At 43.2% G+C, this 20,959-nt stretch overlaps 4 protein-coding genes across 5 annotated transcripts; 3 read left to right on the top strand and 1 right to left on the bottom strand.

Moving 5' to 3' along the window:
• Window positions 1-6,054, top strand: LOC134092654 (deoxyribonuclease-1-like). Of its 2 annotated transcripts, none has more exons than XM_062545679.1 (10): window positions 1-180; window positions 2,119-2,204; window positions 2,311-2,399; window positions 3,491-3,577; window positions 3,769-3,881; window positions 4,169-4,281; window positions 4,450-4,607; window positions 4,831-4,927; window positions 5,301-5,367; window positions 5,617-6,054. In XM_062545679.1, the coding sequence occupies exons 1-10, from the start codon at window positions 9-11 to the stop codon at window positions 5,790-5,792; spliced, it is 1,158 nt and encodes a 385-aa protein (XP_062401663.1). In that variant the 5' UTR covers window positions 1-8; the 3' UTR covers window positions 5,793-6,054. The 2 variants fall into 2 exon arrangements, with proteins under 2 accessions (XP_062401663.1, XP_062401664.1); XM_062545680.1 differs by lacking the exon at window positions 1-180 and adding an exon at window positions 340-480.
• tma7 (translation machinery associated 7 homolog) lies at window positions 5,369-7,882 on the bottom strand. Its single transcript, XM_062545681.1, has 4 exons — window positions 7,739-7,882; window positions 6,997-7,052; window positions 6,433-6,520; window positions 5,369-6,107 (listed from the first exon to the last, which is right to left on the bottom strand). The coding sequence occupies exons 1-4, from the start codon at window positions 7,752-7,754 to the stop codon at window positions 6,073-6,075; spliced, it is 195 nt and encodes a 64-aa protein (XP_062401665.1). The 5' UTR covers window positions 7,755-7,882; the 3' UTR covers window positions 5,369-6,072.
• Window positions 7,883-7,885: 3 nt separating this feature from the next.
• Window positions 7,886-10,592, top strand: ccdc51 (coiled-coil domain containing 51). Its single transcript, XM_062545677.1, has 4 exons — window positions 7,886-7,996; window positions 8,535-8,899; window positions 9,038-9,202; window positions 9,491-10,592. The coding sequence occupies exons 2-4, from the start codon at window positions 8,582-8,584 to the stop codon at window positions 10,313-10,315; spliced, it is 1,308 nt and encodes a 435-aa protein (XP_062401661.1). The 5' UTR covers window positions 7,886-7,996; window positions 8,535-8,581; the 3' UTR covers window positions 10,316-10,592.
• Window positions 10,593-11,435: 843 nt separating this feature from the next.
• mcm2 (minichromosome maintenance complex component 2) lies at window positions 11,436-20,521 on the top strand. The gene is made up of 16 exons (XM_062545676.1): window positions 11,436-11,514; window positions 12,124-12,293; window positions 12,590-12,759; window positions 13,070-13,336; window positions 13,609-13,828; window positions 14,739-14,946; window positions 15,230-15,364; window positions 15,799-15,990; window positions 16,608-16,701; window positions 17,220-17,470; window positions 17,818-17,944; window positions 18,235-18,347; window positions 18,596-18,838; window positions 19,212-19,394; window positions 19,635-19,790; window positions 20,151-20,521. Exons 1-16 carry the CDS (start codon window positions 11,509-11,511, stop codon window positions 20,259-20,261), a joined length of 2,646 nt encoding a protein of 881 aa, XP_062401660.1. The 5' UTR covers window positions 11,436-11,508; the 3' UTR covers window positions 20,262-20,521.
• The last annotated feature ends 438 nt before the right edge of the window (window positions 20,522-20,959 follow it).

Genomic DNA, 20,959 nt, shown 5'->3' with positions numbered 1-20,959 from the left:
GTGGAACCATGTTGGGGCTGCCCCAAGACGAGACAGGGCTGGACAGACCAACAGCCAATCAGGTCACAGATGCTGTAACCTCAACAAATAAAGTTCCACAGCAAGAGTGCCACTGTAGTTTGTTCCCTGAGAGATCAAGCTGGTTTCCTTATCTCCTGTCCATCGTTTCCTCATCTCAAGGTAAGTCTCACTTGTCTTTCATATACATGAACTTGATTCTTTAACTCATTCATTTGATGCATGTTGATTGTGTTTATTGTGTTTCCATCAAATTTTTTTGATTTTAGACCAGTGTGTTATTTAGCACACAGTAACTCACGTCGTTTTTCGATGCAATTGTGAAAAGCAAAACCCAGAACAAGCTGCGTTCAGTCATGGCATTGTTTTGGCTGCCTGCAAACAATTTAAAGTCAAGCAGCTAAAGTCCATGATGCTGAGAATTACTTGGAAAATTCAATTGCCTCTTGCTTTGAGTGAAGGGTGAGTGGCCCCCAAACGTGTCTGAACTGGAGTAGGGACTAGGGTCATATGTAATCTGATCCTTTATAGCTTTTCTTTTTGTTTTCGTTTGTGTTTTAGCTGATTTCAACCGAACCTCACTACAGACAGAGGTATATAGGATTTTGGTAGCCTACACAGCACACACAAATTATTTCAATGATGACTTTTAGTTAACATATTGCTGTTTTGTTTATTCTAAGAAAGTGTCTGTATCTGATGACCTAAAGTAACCATGTGTGATGCCCCTTGAGAATGTGTCTGTATGTTATTACGCATACAAACACTGTATCATTGCGCATGACATTTAGCAAGCTTTCCCATACTCTATGTAGCGAATTTTGTCTGAGATCCAAGTTGGAAATATCACTAAATCACTTTCACTGTTGAAATTTGAATCATAAAAATGTTAAAAGAGGGCCTCAATCAGATTTTCAGTTCTTCTCGTGTAAAAGTGATATGTGATATGAAGTGATATGAATAGTGTTGCACAATGCTAGAAATAATAAGAAGATAAGAAGAAGACTAAAGAAAGGTATCAATACCCTTGAATACAAACTTATATGATATCTACTTTTATCAGTACTGATATTTGACCTTTTAAAAATGGTATGTTAATCAGGTTTTGATAAAAGACGGATTTGTTATCAGGTTAAAAAAAAGTTTGAAATGTTCCACATTCTCTTATAGGCCAATACTGTAAAAGCTGATGTTTTACATTTTTTGCTGTTATCATTTCCGATACACTTTTTTGAAAGTAAACATATAAGAGTGTAACATTGTCATTGACATTGACACTGTCATGAACGAACAGTATCATACTTATAACATATCAACTTTATAAATGTTTATGACATTAATGCTTCTGTCATTAAGTGTCATTCAATTTTGTCATGAAAGTTAGGGTTATGGTTGGTATTTAGCAGACACAAAACATACAATGACAGCAATACGATAGTTACTAAGGAGAATAGCAATAGCCTAAACAACAATGTAAATTCAATCAATAGCCTAATGAAAATAACTAAAAAATAACAGATATGCTTAGACCTCTATTGAAAGACCCCAAACGGATAGCACTGGCTTTTCATTCCACCAACAAGGAACCACTGAGGCAAAGGGTCTTGAATTTGACCTAGAATTTATGGTCGACACATCAGACGTTCAAGATTGCAGCGGCAGGGGATATACTTGATCCTTGAATTAAGATAGCAGGGAGCAGATCCAGTCAGTGTCCTATGTATTTAATTTACTAGGACTTGGGTTAAAGTTAGGGGTTAGAGGACAGAGTTATATCACTCTTATGTAGATACTTAAGCATATCATATCAAAGGTACAAAATTCCTGTCATCAGACAACACTAGATGTGAATATCATATCATTAACAATGGCCTCATCTGTCATCTCATAAAGAGCAGGTTCAAGACAGCACAAGATGCGGAATCTTTACATGTTAGACATGTTTGGGACATGTTAAGAAACAATGGGATGGGTGGGGGTTCCAGGTATTTGCATTTTAAGATAATTGTCATCCTCACCAGTCACCACAAGGTACCCCAGAGGGCAAGCAGTTATCAATGACAGGCATCCAGCAACAGCTTTTGTTCTTCTTTTGCGCAGACATCATGAAGGTGGCATCATTCAATGTTCAAAAATTTGGGAGAACCAAGCTCTCTGATCCAGACGTATGCAACATTCTTGTCAAGGTGAAGAGAATAATCATGTGTTTCATTTTTCTTCAGTTTATTGAATTTGTTGAATTTGTATCTCCCAATAATCACCATACCTTACTTTTTGTTGAAAACAATTCAGATTGTTTCACGTTACGATGTCGTTGTGATTCTGGAGGTGGTTGATGCATCTGGAGATTCAGTTGACAGCTTCATGGAGGCCCTTAACAAGTAAATATCCATCATGAATATCAGCAGTCTTCATTGAATAACTACTTATCACAGAGAGACTAGGAACTAGAAAAGCATTCAGAGAGCGCAAACCTCCGTAAAGCGAAAACATAACCGCCTCCTTGATCCAGATGGTGATACGGATCACTCCCAAATTTAATTGTTTCTTCCTTGGATCATTTCAGACCTTCCCTGAAAATGTCATCGAAATCCATCCATACCTTTCTGAGTTAAATTACAAAGAAACAAACAAACAAACAAACCCTGATGAAAACATAACCTCCTTGACGGAGGTAATAAGCAGACATTTGCTCATAACAAAACAAAACATGGGAGAGTGCAGAGTAGATTCTGAGGATTAACATACCTTATACCTTTGAAGTTCAGGGGGTCGGGGGTTCCTGACACATTCCTGACAGGATGGGAGGTCCTGACCAATTCTGGGACCAGGAGCAAAGGGGCCCTGTTAGACAGGCAGTATAGAGCTTTATGAGCTAACGAGGTTCAGATGTCTCAGGGAGGACATTGCCGTGAAAGAACAGGAATTTTATGCATCGTACCTGCAGATAGTTTTAGCCTGTCATTAGTCTTTTAAAGGTTTAACATATACCTATACTCTGTAATGTTACACTAACTGTTCCTGAAAATGGAAATGTATTAATTGAATTCAGTTAATTAATGTCTGGCTGAAGTTAAAGGTGCTTTAAGACATTGTAATAAATCATAAAATGACCATAATATGCCATCAGAGATTAAAGAAACATATTAAAGAATGTCTGCTAAATGAATACATGTAAATGCAAATGTTATTTTCAAACACTTAACTTCACTAACAGCAATGGTCAGGATATTCACAGTTCAAACGTTAATCTGCAGCCTGCAAATATTGTTTATGTTTTGAGTTTGTGTTTTGGCCTGCTGCACCACCCTCCTCCAATTTACCAATCACAGTTTGTAGCACTTCAACCTTTGAATTGACAGATTAGCTCACTTAATGCTCACAATGTTTTGATTTTGGACTGCAATGCCTGTTTTAAACACTCATTCATATCAGTCATTCAGTGTTGCTTATGTGTGATTTTCGTTTGCAGGGAGAATAAGGAACATCATTACACCTTAAAAATCAGCAGTCGCCTGGGCAGAAGCCGCTATAAGGAGCAGTTTATGTTTTTATACAGGTGAGAACTGAATATGCACCTTACAAACCTTGTATTATTTTATGAAAGCAAAAATGATACATAAACATAAAACCTTAAACATCAATAACAGATTTAATGTTAGGCCTAATTATGCATTTATATGATCCCTACTTTGAACCAGATGTGGGCATTTGAAGTATTTGTGGTGTTAATTTGAAAGTTGTGTTTAGGGACGATCTGGTGGATTTAGTGGACTCATACCAGTATGCAGACAAGCAGGCTGGAGAGGTGGACGTGTTTGAGCGGGAACCCTACATTCTACGCTTCCGCTGCCTCAATACTGGTAAAAACCACCATACCAAGATGCAAAGTCTTTGGAACGAATCAGTGATGCGGTGACAGATTGGCACAGATCACATACAAGAGGAAACATGAAGCTGATACTTTAGGAAACAAAACATTGTTATCTCCATATCTGTATCACTGTAATGGCTGAGAGAGAAAAACTTGTTTAGTCTCTTCGCCTCTTCTCATTTGTGCAGACCAACACCCATCCCATCTACAAATTTTGGTGAACTTGTGCCGACACAGACACTTAGTCTGTTTAATTATTTGTGGTGTTTTCTGTAGTGCTTAAAGACCTAGTTATGATCCCTGTACACACCAAGCCAAAAGATTCAGAGAAGGAGTTGGATGAGATCTATGATGTTTTTCTGGATATTAAGAAGAAATGGAAGACAGATGTAAGTGTACTTTTGCTGGATAACCTTCATGCTGTGCACACATTGGCCTATGTGGTCATTACCTATTGTTTTAGTGCACTATTTGTGATGATGTATTAGTGGGGGGAAAAAGATTAAGAGTTGGTAAAATGTTATATTTGCAAGTGACTGGTTTTCTTGATATATCAGAATGTCATGATATTAGGTGACTTCAATGCAGATGGGTCTTATGTATCCAAAAAAGACATGAAGGAAATCCGCATTCGCAGTGATAAGAACTTTCACTGGCTCATAAGAGATGATGTGGACACCACTGTAAACAAAGGCAATGATCACACCTATGACAGGTGAGTCACACACAATCACTTATGAAGCCAATGATTATGATTTTTGTCTAAATACAACTTTCATGCCCTGTGTGCTTCCTAACCATACTTTTTCTCATCAATTTGTTTCTTTCTTGTGTAACCCGGCTTTACTTATTGTTTTGACATTTTTATGTATTTAACTAATAACATTTAATACTGTGTAATTGACTGCATATGTAAAGCTATCATTTATAATTGATAGGATTGTGGTTTATGGAAATGACATGCTGGAAGCTGTGGTCCCAAACTCTGCCAAACCGTTCAATTTCCAAGCAGCTTATGGACTTTCTACTGAGCAGGTGAATTTTGTTACAGTCCTTAGCCTACTGGGTTGGGACAGAATTGAATTTTAAATATGAACTGACCTTTTGATATGCACAATGTCAGCAGTAAAACACATTTCATCAAATCTATCAGAAGTATAAACATGTATTGGCTGTAAAATGCTGATAGGTGTAACTAAGTTTTAACCAGGATATCAGAACAAATTGAATAATTATACCTTTTATTGCTTCGCCATTGTTTTTGAGGTTTTGATTTCTCTTATAACCACCTCTTTGGCCAATCTGTGCCATGGGCATAGGTAAATATTACCTGAAAGACCCAGCACTTGTTATTTCAGACATAACTATTGAATGGGTAAGTTAACTATATAAGCATTGTCTACTGCAGGCCCTGAAAGTGAGTGACCACTACCCAGTGGAAGTGGAGCTGAGAAGAAGGGCATCAACACACCAGCGTAAGCAGCATGACTGTAGTTTATTCTCAGACATTCCCCTTCACCAAGTCCATTTTACTCCCATACCCTCAGACATTCAACAAAAAATCACACACACACACACACCAGCAACAACAAAATGCACATCTATACAATGAATTTCAGTACACAGGCATCAAGATTAAGTAATAATGGGAGTGAATTCTTTTTCGAGATTTGGGCATTTGGATAACATAAAAATAAAGCGTAGCTCTTGGGTATTTTTTCCAGGTACCGGGGAACAAAAAGCTGTTGACGAGACCAAACTGTTGGACTTCCCAGGGTGGAGAGAGGACCTACAGGAGATAAAGAAGGGAAACCTTCTGCTTGAGCGCGAGAAGCTGAGCTTGGAGATTCAGATGCTAAGGCTTAAAATGGCCAAGCTGGGGCACCAGGATGCCCATTAGATGCCTATACATCTCAGTGGTCCACTGCTGTTACATGTAGTGCAAGTACAGTGCTAGACCCATGCTATTAATAAACAACGTTTTGTTCAATCAGTCACACTACTTTACAAATGTGAAGTTTTGCTAGATGCCAAGAAATTTATTTTTAATTTCTCTTCACAAGAGACATGAAGTCATCCTGTTATGTGTATTAAAAATATTCCAAATCTGGACCCAAATAAAAAGTGGGAAATTACTCTGAGGTATTCCCCAGGTTTTTTAACGAGGTCTATACAGTGCTTCATTTCTTCCCAGACTTCTTGATTCCTCCACCAGCTGTTGATAACAATGGCAGAAATAAGTTTATGTCAGCATTTCAACAACACATGGAAATGTACATTTCACACACAATGTAAAAATACTACATGTTCCTCTCTACATACACAACATGTTTAAAAACTGCCATCTAGTGGCACCACTGACAAGTGCAAACAGCAGCTCCAGGGATGTATCGCACAGGGTCAGTTAAATTCATTGCTACAGGGATTGCACCGCTATAAATGATAATGTCCTGCTTGAGAGGGATAAAGACGCGACCACAATCCATTCCCAACATGCACCTGCCACAGATATTTTCAGACCCGATCATTCTTGAACTCACTTAAAGGTCCTTTTCCTGAAGCCTTGGCCTTCAAGGCTTCCATAGCCTTCTGGTCGTCCTTCTGTTTCTGCTTGAAGGCCATGTCATCCTGCAAATTGTGTGCAAAGTTGGTACTAATGCTTCAAAATAACACAACTTCTTAGGGTTTGTTAGGCTGTTTAGTTCACCTACGACCACAGGCCTAGATGAATAAAGCATACCCCGTGCTATTTCAAATTTTATTGTTGCCATTAGGAACTAACAACTCCATTAGAGGCAACATGGCTATCAGAAGTCAACGACAAAAACAAAAACAAATGGAACAGTAGTGACCTTACAGTGTGTTGAAATTATATCTTGAATTTCCCCTTGGGGATCAATAAAGTATCTATCTATCTATCTGAAACAGACGATGGTTCATACAAACAACACAGGAAGGACAAAAAATATGGTAGAAGTAGAAGGCAACATTAATTTCGGTTTACTGAATGCAATTCAGTTAAAGCCTTTCACACTATTTTCTTCATTTTGAAGAAATGCCAAAATTTAATTCAGACGTTAACTTCGACTACTGCAGCGACTTACATCATCCATCTCCTTCGCATTTTTCTTGGGTGCCTTCAGAGGCTTCTTTTTTCCTCCTGCAAGTGAGATAACGTGTCATTCACCACTTTAAGACAAAAGTACATTCGTAGTATTATCATATCATACTGAACGGTATAACGTTTTCTTCTTTCATCCAACTTCAGACTCTAAACGTGACAAGTGGAATTCACAAACGAGCTTAACGTTATCCTGGCTAGCTTGATGCGTCACGTTGCAGGCGAGACCACAAATAAAGTGTTCCATTTACTGTTCATTTGAGACAATAGATTAATGTTACACATTTACACATTATTACTAGCACAGCTGCACTTGTTTTAAAAATAGACTTGTCGTTACTGGTTCTAAAGCCAGTTAGAGTTAATGTTAACGTTTAACCTAACATTGAGATTGGCTTGGTAATGTTCGGCTGTCTGGGCTCTTTGACTCATAAGCCTGAGTTTTTGATTATCGGATAAATAAAAGTTACATAGTTCAGAGTATTGTTTAATTTCGTAGAAATATGTAGTAAAGCTTCGGCGAGCCAAAGACCCAGCCATGTGTTTTATCTTAAAATACTGCAGACAGCAGAAGCTAATTTTACCCAAGCTAGGCTGGCTAGTAGCAATATGAGCTAGCCTGCACCTCCAATAGAATAACCAACGGTGAAAGGATGAATGATTCTTGTCATATATGCAGATACAATTTTACTGTAAGTCGTAACATTAATTAGATATCTCCTCACCTTCTCTTCCAGACATGTTGAAAATATTAGATTGTTCACCAGCTAACGGCGTCCCAACTTAACCGCGACTTCTTTTTTCTTGTCCGTGCACACACCGCGCCGCGCTATGAGGACCCCTTCACCGGATGTAGGTATCCCGTCAAATTCCCTGAATCAATTTTTGTAGGTTAGTCTATCAGGTTGATTCTGTAACCTTGTAAATGCTGATAATAAAGTCATTTTTAATGAATTGTTTAACGGGACATCTGTAGGTAATTGGTATGTATGCTTTGTTTTGTTATCAATTGAAAATGATAGGTTTACAACCTTTACATATCTGACTTTTAACAACAGTTCCCTTTAGGTTACAGTAAGCTAGTGTGCTCGTTAGCTAAAGAGATAGTGAAAGCATGTCGGGCAAGTGTCAGTCAGTGTTCAGTTGTAGTCCCATCTTTATCGAAAACTAGAAACACCTCCGTTAATGTGTACTGTTTGATGGCCGGGCAGAAAGAACGATCACTTGTCAGTGTGTAATGTCCTAACAAACGTAGAGCAATTCTCGAGTCACAGGATTTACATTGTTCTCTTGCTTTGGTGGTAAATGTGAACACACAGGCGTACAAATTAATAATCAAGTGATTCCATTTGACATCTCTTTGTTGTAACATAGTGTTGTAGGGGTCACATAGGGCATTCAATAGCTGAACATTGGGCTATTCCTTGTCCATGTGACGCCACAAGATGGGTATACCCCAAGGATTTTATCATTTTGGCAGCACTATACTGTTCAGTTCATCCTTAATGTCCTCTGATGCAGGTTGGTGGATGTGCCCATGTGCCCTTGGCTGTTAGCTAAACTGCTCAATGAGGTACAGGCTGAGCGGCATTCCACGGACCTTTGGCACATATGTCAGTCTGCACAATGGCAGCAGCCGCCTCAGGCAAGATGTGTTCATCAGCAGGGCATACTGTTTGCATCAGAAGCCACAGGATGACCCATCCAAGATGGAGTCTGTTGGACAGCGCACACTTGCCACCTTGAAGAGCCTGACAGAACTTGGGAAGCAGTGGGGCCAAAATTCAATGCAAACTGCGACAGCTACTGTAAACTACTGGTGGGAGAGATATGAAGAATTTGTCGGCCTAAATGAGGTCCGAGATGCACAGTTAAAGGTTACAGAGGTAAGTTCTTATAAAGACTTTGCACTTAAATTGTAGACACTAGTGACACTACCTATAACACTAGAAGACATGGCATGAGCTGGTCTTTTGATCTGTCTAAATGTTCACCTTCTAATTTTAATTCTTTGTTTCATTTAGGCAGAGCAGGCTTTTATGGTTGCCAGAGGCATGGTTCGTGAGGCTCATATAAGTTTGGAGGCTAATCAGGTACGACTAAAAGAGGTCAGAGACCGGCTAGACCGTGTGTCTCGAGAGGAAGTTCACTATCTGGAACTGGCAACCCTGGAACACAAGCTACTGCAGGTAGAACCACTTAATTGTCCATGGTCTATCTTATTAGAAAGATAAAATGACTGAATGAATGTTATGTAATTGTGTAGATTAAACTGTTAGACACATGGTTTTAAACATAATTATTTTCTCTCTTGTATGCTTCAGCATATCCTCAGGTCTATGTATTTCTCACGTTTAGGTCATGCAACCCTACACGCAGACACTGCCATTTTATGTGCTTATTTAGGCTTGCTAATAATAACCTCAGCTTGGGGATTGACATGGTCATTTGAGTCACTCTTCCCTTATCATGTACAGGAGGAGCGACGTTTACGGACATCTTACGAGAATGCAGAGGGATCGGAGCGAGAGAAATTTTCCCTATTTTCAGCCGGTGTGCGCGCGAGTCACGAGAAAGAGCGGGCCCGGGCTGAACGCACCAAGAACTGGTCCGTCATTGGCTCGATCCTGGGCGCGGTAATCGGCGTTATGGGGTCCACCTACATCAACAGGGTACGCCTGCAGGAGCTGAAGAGCCTGCTGCTGGAGGCTCAAAAGGGTCCAGCCAGTTTACAGGAGGTCATCAAGGACCAGGCCAGCATGCACAAGTCCTTGGAGGACGAGTTGCAGAGTCTTATAGGCAGTCTTAATACCATGTTGACAGATCTGTCAGAGAAGGCCAGTGCACCCCAGCCTACTCCAGTGCAAGCACCAGCTCTACCTCCACCTAAGCCCAAGCCCCAGCCCCTCCCACCTGCTCCTCGCGCCGAACCCAGTGCCTCAGAGTTAGCTCTCAAAGAGCTCCTTTTCTGCTCCCAGAACAGCCAGGTCTTGCTGGAGGGCGTCAAGGCTCAGCTGGAGCAGATGAGCCAGAGCGTGGGGAGCGTAGCCGCCGAGCTGCAGGAGGTGCGGAAGACTGTGGAGATGCCGCCTCCGCCGCCTGTGGTGGTGGAGAGGCCAGTGATACAGACGCAGGACCAGATGCTGGTGTGCGACACGGAGAGCGTCATGCAAGGCCTGGACCAGGCCCAGAAGAGGCTAGAGATCCAGATCAACCGAGCAACGCTTTACAATACTGTGTTGACTTACACCGCATTTGCACTGACTGTTCCTGCTCTGTACTTTATATTCAGGAGCACTTAATTGTTCATTTGAGGGGCCATACATGTGAACATAATCAAGAATGGTAAACACTGATAGTTCAGTAGTTAAAATTATGTTTAACTTTACTTATGATCAGGGAATCATGCACTGCTAAGTGTTGTAACAAGAGATATTAAGATGTCAACCTAAAGAGTTGACGTCAATATTTCTGTCAGTTGAAATTTGCCAGTTAATGTAGTGCTTTGCCTTTGCAGCTAAGCTTTGTCTTGAGTGACAGAATTACTTGCACATTACTTGTACTTGTACATGACACACAATAAACAAGTCCCAGTGACTGTAAGCCTACTATTCACCACTTGTTGAATGTCCAGCATCCAACCAAGTTATGAATCCTAGTTTGACGATCGACAAGGTGTCAAACACATGGACTAAACATTATCTGGGTAAATTATACATGACATGACACTAAAACTTATAGCACTCAGAGAGTGCAAACCTCCGCCAAGCGAAAACATGACTCCTGGATCCAGCCGGTGATATGGATGATTTCATCAAAATCCATCCATAACTTTTTTAGTTATCTTGTGAACAAACAAACAAACCTCGATGAAAACATAACCTCCTTGGCGGAGGTAATAAGAAAAGAAGAGTTTATGAAAGCAGTTAAAGTCCTTGTCACGGTTTTTAAAAGATATAGATAGATAGATACTTTATTGATCTTCAAGGGGAGATTTAAGAGTTGAGACAGGCAGTCGGTTGGTGTTTGTCAAAGTTTGGTGTTCATGGCTGCTATTCGAGGGATGCTGCATCATCATGTCCCATCATGTGTAAAGAAGGCATTCAGGAAAGGTATATTTTTTTCCACTGTGAGTGGTGGTAACGAGTTAAAATAATTTCTCTGCGTAATGGCTACACTGTGGTTTGTTTTTGACAGTTGTTAAGGCAAAGAGGCATGACTTTAATTCAGGGCGGCCTACATACTCTCCAGTTTCTTCTTCTGTGATGTTTTTTTTGGCAGTTTACACGCCAGTTTGTCTGTGCTTCTGAACTTCTTGCGTCGCGTTTAAAGTCCAACCCCCTGGATGAATGCACCAATCACTTTAGGAGAGAACGGCTTTGTCATTACATATTCATGATATTTCGCGCGCTTTGGGGTCACGTGGAAAATTCGCGCGAAAAGTTAGTCCATGCAGTAGAAAGTCATCGGAACAACAGTGCAGACAACTGGAAGAATGGCGGTACGTATTTATCAAATTAATGTGATATAGACTTGTAAACATACAGTTATTATTTGATGTTATACTTACATGACATTCAATAATAGCTCTTGAAATGTTTCTTGTCAAATGACCAACAATATCTGTCCTTTTTGACTGAATGGTCACAGCTACGGTTTAAGCGTGCTGACACGTTAACTTAAGATGACTCTTGTGTACTTTCTTTGTATGCTATTAATATGTATGGTGTTCTTGTCAGTGTTGATCATATTGTTTTTACTAAAATAATCGATGCACAGTTATATATTGATGACTTTTATTAGCAATCTTAGATGATTTGGCTAACGATGGTCGGTAACGTTATGTTTTTTCTTTGTTTGGCTAAGTTGGTTAGCAAGCCTATTTGGCTAACCTGATTTGTTAACGTGAGGTTTGGTAGCAGGCAAAGTAATGTCACTTGATAAGGTGTAAAGGGTCAGGTAAATATTTTTTATAGACTTTAAGTCGAAATGCATCAACTTAGTAGACATCTCAGCTCATGGTGGACTGGACACCACATTGACAGTCTTAAGAGAATGGAATTGCCTGACGCCATCTCACTGCTGTTAAATTGTATCGTTCTGCGGCCAGGATTCATCAGAGTCATACCACATGGCCACCAGCCCCAGCCGCGGGCTCACCTCCAGCCCAGGCAGGGACCTGCCACCGTTTGAGGACGAGTCGGAGGGGATCCTGGGCGAGACTCTGCCCAACGAGGAGGAAGGCGATGGAGAGGAGTTGATCGGTGACGGGATGGAACGGTAAGTTATGCTGTGAAGTCTGACTATTATTTAGAAACTTTATTGTTTAACTTGTATGAAGTTAGAACGGGTAGTTTCATAGTCATATTTGGTCAGAATGTCTTAGTTTCTTAGCTATGTTGCAGTGTCCACCTAATATATATGGAGTTGTGTACACTAGCTTGCAGTTGGTTATGGCATGGATGTACACTGTGCTTACTTACTTGTGTCTGCTTATGGTACAGATTTAGGATTCCTATTGTTTTAACCTTGATCTGTAGGGTTACACTGATGAGTCACTGTTTTTTCCTGTGTAGGGACTACCGTGTAATCCCAGAGCTGGACCGGTACGAAGCCGAGGGGCTGGATGAGGATGAGGATCTGTCAGAGCTGTCCCCCGGGGCCCGCGCCGCAGCTGAGGAGGAGATGAGGCGCAGGGACCGGGAGCAGGGCGTCAGTGGGCGCATGAGGAGGGGCCTGCTCTACGGTAAGATGGGTCTCTCTGAACGGCCTCTGGTCCGGCTATACAGCACCACAACACAGTCTTGAGTAGTGCATATGCAATGAAGTCTAGAAAGTGGATGCTGTGTATTACTGCAAGTTGATGTTATATAATGTGAGATTTTCAATGTGTGTAGAGTTAGGAAATACTCTTGTGAATGTCTTGACTATATTAGACACCCTTTTATAATATATACCCCTCTGGCATGTGTATACCTTTTGAGTTATGTGCTTAAGCATGTGATTTCTGGTGCTGTTGCATTGTCACTGAACATGTTCCTCGTGTGTTCCCACAGACAGTGAAGATGAAGATGAGGAGCGGCCAGCGAGGAAGAGGCGACTGGCGGAGCGCGCTGCTGAGGGCGCTGGAGAAGGAGAGGACGAGGAGATGATCGAGAGCATCGAGAACCTGGAGGACATGAAGGGCCACACAGTGCGCGAGTGGGTCTCCATGGCAGCGCCACGCCTGGAGATCTACCACCGCTTCAAGAACTTCCTGCGCACACACGTAGATGAGCACGGACACAACGTGTTCAAAGAGAGGATCAGCGACATGTGCAAAGGTACGTTTCCTTCAGTAGCCTGTGTGCAAACTGGCTTGGCCAGAGGGACCACTTCCTGCTCTGGCTACAGTATTAGCAGTCCATTTTTCAACACAAAGGGAAACCCTGGAACTCTGACTTCCAAGCAAATGACCCAGGTTCCATTCTCACTCTTGCTAGAGTGGGAAGCCAGCAATTAGGCAAAATGTTAGACATCTTAAAGTATCAAATGTTATCACTTGTAAATGTTTTGTGCCACGAGTCCTTGTTGATTAATTCCTGAACCATTACAGAGAACAAGGAGAGTTTGCTGGTGAGCTACGAGGACTTGGCGTCCAGAGAGCACGTGCTGGCCTACTTCCTGCCCGAGGCACCGACGGAGATGCTGAAGATCTTCGACGAGGCGGCCAAGGAGGTGGTGCTGGCCATGTACCCCAAGTACGAGCGCATCGCTCACGAGATCCACGTGCGCATCGGCAACCTGCCCCTGGTGGAGGAACTCCGCTCCCTCAGGTATCTGCACAGCCCAGTGACCATCCTCGCTCTTATGCAGTGGTTCTCCAACTTTTTTTGTCATTGCCCACTTTTGAGATGGGAGTCTTCAAACCCCACCTGACCCCTGATCAAACTGGAAAAATGTATTTTTATTTTTAAAAAGTTTTTTTTTTTTTCTTTCGCATTTTGGTTTCACATTACGTTTCCCGTCTCGGTCTGCTGGATCAGATGTTATGTTAGTTCATATGCCGGTCTGTTTATGACTCATATATTTGTGTGTGGCTATTTGGCTTTAAATCTATGATCTTCCATATAAAAAACTAAGGCATTATGAAAGAAAGGCGCAAAAAATCTCGCCCCACCTGTCATGTCTCTATTCCCCGCTAGTAGGGTCTGCCCCACACTTTGAGAAACACTGCCTTAATGCATTGCTGTAGTAATGGCTCTTTTTGGTACACGGTGTTCCTGTGGAGCTAATGCATATGTCCAGAAGGGGGCGACGTTCATCACATTTGTATCTGAACGCTCATTTGGCATTGCCCACTGTCTTTGTGCCATGGGCTGCTAGAGTGCCTCTTGCTGCAGGGCTTGGACAGCATCATGTGCCTTTGTTGCACTATACTTCTCAGGTGACACAAGGCAGTGAGGTGTGAAATTGAGAGCACTTAAGCCAAATCATCTGTCCTTAAGCACTCGACCTGACATATCCCAACGTGTAAGCTGCAATGCAGTGCGCTGTTTAAGATCCATGGTAATAGTAAAGGTTCACATATAATTGTACAGCATTCCCAGGTAGAACTTTTTAAGAATTTGTTCAGATCCACATACTCCAGATCTGCTTGAATGGACACATTCAGAGTGAACTCCACTGAACTGCCCTCTCATATCTCACCATATCCCCTCCATCCTCCTCCTCCTCCCTGCGTAGGCAGCTGCACCTGAACCAGCTGATCCGCACCAGCGGCGTGGTGACCAGCTGCACCGGGGTGCTGCCCCAGCTGGGCATGGTCAAGTACAACTGTAACAAGTGTAACTTCGTCCTCGGGCCCTTCTTCCAGTCCCAGAACCAGGAGGTCAAGCCGGGCTCCTGCCCAGAGTGCCAGTCCTTGGGGCCCTTCGAGATCAACATGGAGCAGGTCGGTTTTGGGATAAATAATTTAATGATAAAATCTCTGTATGTTTGTTTGGCTGTCTCCTCCACAATGCATTTCGTCTGTTTATGGTCAGTAGTGATGTAGTTTGGTGCCTGGAAGTTAATGTGAGAGTAAACAAGAATATGCTACAGTACCATTCTCAGTGTATTTTCAGTGGCTGGGATAACATTCATTTTTGGTCAAGTTTCCATTCCTCCTTGACTTAGGAAGAAGACAGGTTCTTAGAGGCTAACTGTGTGTGTGTGTGTGTGTGTATGTTCTATAGACCGTGTATCAGAACTACCAGCGCATCACCATCCAGGAGAGTCCAGGGAAGGTGGCCGCTGGTCGTCTGCCCCGCTCCAAAGATGCCATCCTCCTGGCTGACCTGGTGGACACCTGCAAGCCTGGAGACGAGATTGTAAGTAGCGTAACCCCAACCACCACGTTATCACTGCACTATCATAGTCACCTTCACAATCCCACACACAGAGTATATCAATCTGACACAGTAGAGCGTTTTGTCATGATGCAGGTGCTGAACAAAAATACTTGGCCTGTTCCCTGAGCAGCTTGGATATGCTGTTAAAGCATTAACCAGATAAATGCTTGAACATTGAGAAGTTACAGAAATGTCACAGAGAAAAGGTTTCTTTTTTTCCTGCATGGCATTTTCTGATCAAATACTGACCTTCAGTCGGAGATAAACGGTCTGTACTTAAAGCAATAGATCCGTTGAAGCTTTGACGTGTCGTTTATACATTTATTTTTGGACCAGCTCTTCTGTGTGTGTGTTCAGCCTTTGTGGAGGTTTGTTGTGCTCAAGGTGCCTTTCTGTGTCGCGTCCCGTCCCAGGAGCTGACAGGAATCTACCACAACAATTATGACGGCTCCTTGAACATGGCAAACGGTTTCCCCGTGTTTGCGACGGTCATCATGGCCAATCACATCGCCTGCAAGGACGCGCAGGTGGCCGTGGCCGAGCTCACGGACGAGGACGTCAAGGCCATCGTGGCTCTGTCCAAGGACGAGCGCATCGGAGAGAGGGTGAGGATGCATACAAATACACACGGCGAAGAATAAACAAAAGTCCCGCTGTTACACTTAAATTAAATGGAAGTCCACTAGCATTCTCAATGGGGCATTAAGCAACTCTATAGACTAATCACTTGAACAAGGATGCCTTGATTTTTACAATGGCCATCAAACAGGGCCTCAATCTTTTTTTTTTGTTTTCTTTTTTTTTGGGGCTATTATTTGTATTGGACAGTGAAGGGTGAGATAGGAAGTAAGTGGGAGAGAGAGATGGGGTGGGATCAGGAAATGACCGCAGGCCAGACTCGAACCTGGGTCCCCGTGGGCACTCGGACCCGTATGTGGTATGAACGCTGTAGCCTTTTGCGCCACAGCGCCCCAGGGCCTCAATCATTTTCTGATGCTCTTCGCACAACATGGCGTTTTGGGCCACACACTTGTCTAACTGGGTGTCACTGTCTATTATTAAGACTGTGAGTCTTAACCACTCTTGAGCACAGTGCTAGGGAGACTTTTTGGTAGATGAAGGCCTAAAAACTCAGCTTGGATTAGGACTGTTGCAGAGTGTTTTAAAATGCTGTGAAATGCATTGTACTGTCCCAGCTCATTGTGTTTTTCCTCTCCTCTAGATCTTTGCCAGCATCGGTCCCTCTATCTATGGTCACGAGGACATAAAGAGAGGCCTTGCTCTGGCTCTGTTTGGAGGAGAGCCAAAGAATCCAGGTGGGCTTATTTAAGGCACCGCAGCGTCTTTCTACCTCAGTTTCTCTCTTTTCCTCTTTCTCTCTCTTCCTCTCTCTCTCTTTCTGTCTCCCTCTCTCCTGTGCTTTCGGAGGCTGCCTCTTTGTTCCCACTAAGACGGGGAGAGTTAATAATAGACTGGCTTTGCCTTCTGGGAACTGCCCAAGAAGCTGAAGGGCTCTGTGTGTGTCAGGGAAGGCATGCTGCCTTGCACAATTGCATTAATTCTGTCTTATGCTGCATGATTTTCAAGAAGCTTGAATATCCGGGCCAAAATCTCTTGATTGGATAAATCTTAGCATTTGTTTTAGAGGGTACATGGGTATGGCCTGGCCATGATTCTCCAGATCATTCTCGGAACTCCCCACCTGTAAGTGGTGAATTAACGACTAGTGTGTACTTGCATTGAGTGAACCTGTGATTCCGAGGTCTAACCATGGTGCTATCTTCTCGTGTGTGTGTGTGTGTGTGTGTGTATGCGTGCGTGTGTACGCCCATAGGTGGCAAGCACAAGGTGCGTGGCGACATCAACATCCTGCTGTGTGGAGACCCTGGCACTGCCAAGTCCCAGTTCCTCAAGTATGTGGAGAAGGTGGCCAGCCGCGCAGTCTTCACCACCGGCCAGGGCGCCTCCGCTGTGGGTTTGACCGCCTACGTCCAGCGCCACCCCGTCACCCGCGAGTGGACCCTGGAGGCCGGGGCTCTGGTGCTGGCCGACAGAGGAGTGTGCCTGATCGACGAGTTTGACAAGGTGAGACCGAGGAGGAGGGTTGGTCGGCATAGATGTTGACAGAGTAGAATAGTGAAGTGGGCATTAACTGGGTGAAATGATCACACAGATTCACAAAGTGGAGAAGTACTATTGAAATAATCTGTCACAGCACAAGTGTATGTAAAACCACGAGACTCGTACATGTGCACACTTACGTGTGTATATATAGCATGCATTAAAAATGTACTTGAGTTCAAGCTGTGTTTAAATATAGCTCTACTAAAATCTGAGAGAGCCTGTCAAGTTGATTACCAGGCTATAAATAAATGTGAATCTCGCTAAAGGTTCCCTTTTCTCTGTGTGTGTGTGTGTGTGTGTGTTTTAAGATGAATGATCAAGACAGGACCAGTATCCATGAGGCCATGGAGCAGCAGAGTATCTCCATCTCCAAGGCGGGCATCGTCACATCTCTTCAGGCTCGCTGCACAGTCATTGCTGCTTCCAACCCCATTGGTTAGTCTCAGTCCGCTACTACAGGCACCTACATACACATAAACACTCACAGAACCGCACTCTGCCTTGTGAGCTTGATCCGATAGTGATGGTGCACACCAACTGTTTGAAATTGAATTTAGCCCAGTGATGAATTGGGCAGCGTCTGCCTCTGCTGGATGCATCTTGTTTGCTTGGATTTCATATTACCCCCCGGGATGTCATTTAAGGGATTTTCAGTTAGTCTTGTTCTAATACCTCTTAAATCCATGCGTCTGAAATTTTTTCTTTTCTTCCCTCCTCCCCTGTAGGTGGGCGGTATGACCCCTCTCTGACATTCTCGGAGAATGTGGACCTGACTGAGCCGATCATCTCCCGTTTCGACATCCTGTGTGTCGTTAGGGACTCGGTGGATCCAGTTCAGGTGAGACAGTCAGCCAAAATTTACTCAATTACCAGACAGTTGACCCAGACCTGTTTAGCCCCCCCACAGATAGGTTCCCTAATCATTCCCATGGGATGTAGGCTATATCCTTATTTGATGTTTATAAAGGACTGTGGAAAGTCCTCAGTTAAAACATATGCAGTATTTCTGTAAAACCACCACTGTGTCATGGCCTCAGTCCTCACATCTGACCTCTGACCCTGGGCCCCATGATCTTTCTCCCTCAGGATGAGATGTTGGCCCGTTTTGTGGTGGGATCTCACATCAAGCACCATCCCAGCAACAAGGACGGCGGCGTGGCGAGTCTGGAGGAGATTGTGCTGCCCAACACGTCGGACGTGCCCCCCATCCCCCAGGAGCTGCTCCGCAAGTACCTCATCTACGCCAAGGAGCGCATCCACCCCAAACTCAACCAGATGGACCAGGACAAGGTGGCCCGCATCTACAGTGACCTCCGCAAAGAGTCCATGGTATGCAGCCGCCTGCCTTACTTAATGTCTCTTTCTGTTGATGGATGGTAGACATGACCGATTCCACTCCCTACCTTAATAATATTGATAGCTCTTTTTACCATGGCTTTCCTGGCAGTGATAGTGTGGCAGTGTAAAGTCTTTTCCCAGGCTAAACGCCCGCCTAAAATGAATGTTCCTGTTCATCCTTGATATTCACATATATGAAATATTCACCCTGACTGCCACACCAGTGAGCCTTCCTCTTTGGAATGGTGGCCAAGCTGCAGGGTTGGTGACCTAGACCTGGGTGCTCTCCGCCTTCGCTTACAGTCGGTCTCTTGTTTTATTGGAACGTGATGCACTTGTCTCACTCCTCCCTCGTGTTCCCCAGGCCACCGGCAGCATCCCCATCACGGTGCGTCACATCGAGTCGATGATCCGCATGGCGGAGGCCCACGCGCGCATGCACCTGCGCGACTACGTGCTGGAGGACGACGTGAACATGGCCATCCGCGTCATGCTGGAGAGCTTCATCGACACGCAGAAGTTCAGCATCATGAGGAGCATGAGGAAGGTGAGCTGCCCAGATTAGCCTTCCGATCATCTAGAACTAACTATTCAACCATGATAACTATCATTAGCATGTTATCAATGTGCAGTTTTGAGGGCCATGGACTGATTTCATACCTCCAGAGTTTTGTATCCATGTATGCTTGTTGTAGAACAGGCGTGGAACACTAATCACTACAAGATGATGGTCTGAATGTGCACTTCGTTGTATTGAGCGTCTCTCGTCTCTCTGTTCCTTTGACAGACGTTTGCGCGCTACCTGGCCTTCAAGCGGGACAACAATGAGCTGCTGCTCTTCATCCTCAAGCAGCTGGTGGCCGAGCAGGTGGCCTATCAGCGCAACCGCTACGGAGCCCAGCAGGACACCATCGAGATCCCAGAGAAAGACCTGATCGACAAGGTGCGCCTAAAACACTGCACGGACATGCCCCTTCACTTGTTGCCTCAAAAGCTGAAAAGTTAGGCTTTATTGTGGGACGTGTCAAATTTGATTAACATTCATTCCGTGGCGGCTCATGACGACATCAGTTAGTCTCTTCTTGTCTGAATGCAGCTCAACTCCCCACAACATACTTGCTTAGATAGCCATTCAAAAGTATTCAAAGTATTGCCTATTAAGGAATTAATACACTCATTAACTGATTGCTATCTTCAGTGGTTAAGTGTGGTGTCTGGTCATCTGAAACTATGGCTTAAACTTTGACTGATCTGTGTTTGAATGATGATTGATCTGACTTTTTTTTTTGTCTGACACGGGTAGGCGAGACAGATCAACATCCACAACATGTCTGCCTTCTACGACAGCGAGCACTTCAGAAGCAACAAGTTCTCCCACGACACCAAGAAGAAGCTGATTCTTCAGCAGTTCTAACTGGCCAACTCTGGAGAATTCAAGGATGTGTATATTGTGTATAATGCCACCTGCTGGCGTGAGAATGCTCAAGCACTGATATGGACAGAAATGCCTCTTGAAGGACGGCAAAGTTCTCACATGCCCAAAAAGATCATCATGACTATGGAGAGGAGAGAAAAAAAATGTTTTGAAGCTTTATGTAGTTTTTTTATGCAACTGTTGTGTTCATGAATTAATGTAAAAAAAAAAATTTGAGAAATAAAAAAAACATACAAATATCCCTGACGTAAACTACATGTAGATATGGCGCTTAAATGTAGAAGTAGTCGGTAATTTCTCTTTAGAATAATGATATTACACCAAACATGGCATTTACTGAAGAGCTGAGTATGGCCAACATAGGCATTTAAAAATGTATGTGTGGCACATAGTTTATATTACTGCATTATAAAATACTATTACACATTTACTGGGTAAACTATTCGTTTGAGTGGCCCTCCCCCAGGACCTGTGTTTGGCATTTGGGTAGAAGGGTGAATTTTTCCTTTGTAAGCTAAACGCTTTTTTTGGACTGAAGAGAGGTCCCAAAACATTACTTAATTAGTCATTGGCAGGGTTCATTTGACATTGTGATCACATCTATAATAAGCTTACCAGTAAATTCCTTGCAAAGAACTGATTAGATATAATGGCATGTGACTGCGATCAAGAAGATA

The sequence above is a fragment of the Sardina pilchardus genome, chromosome 9, assembly GCF_963854185.1.
Source record: "Sardina pilchardus chromosome 9, fSarPil1.1, whole genome shotgun sequence".
Classification (NCBI taxonomy): domain Eukaryota; kingdom Metazoa; phylum Chordata; class Actinopteri; order Clupeiformes; family Clupeidae; genus Sardina; species Sardina pilchardus.
The sequence above is the reverse complement of the archived record's forward strand: the minus strand, read 5'-3'. Positions and strand labels throughout refer to the sequence as shown.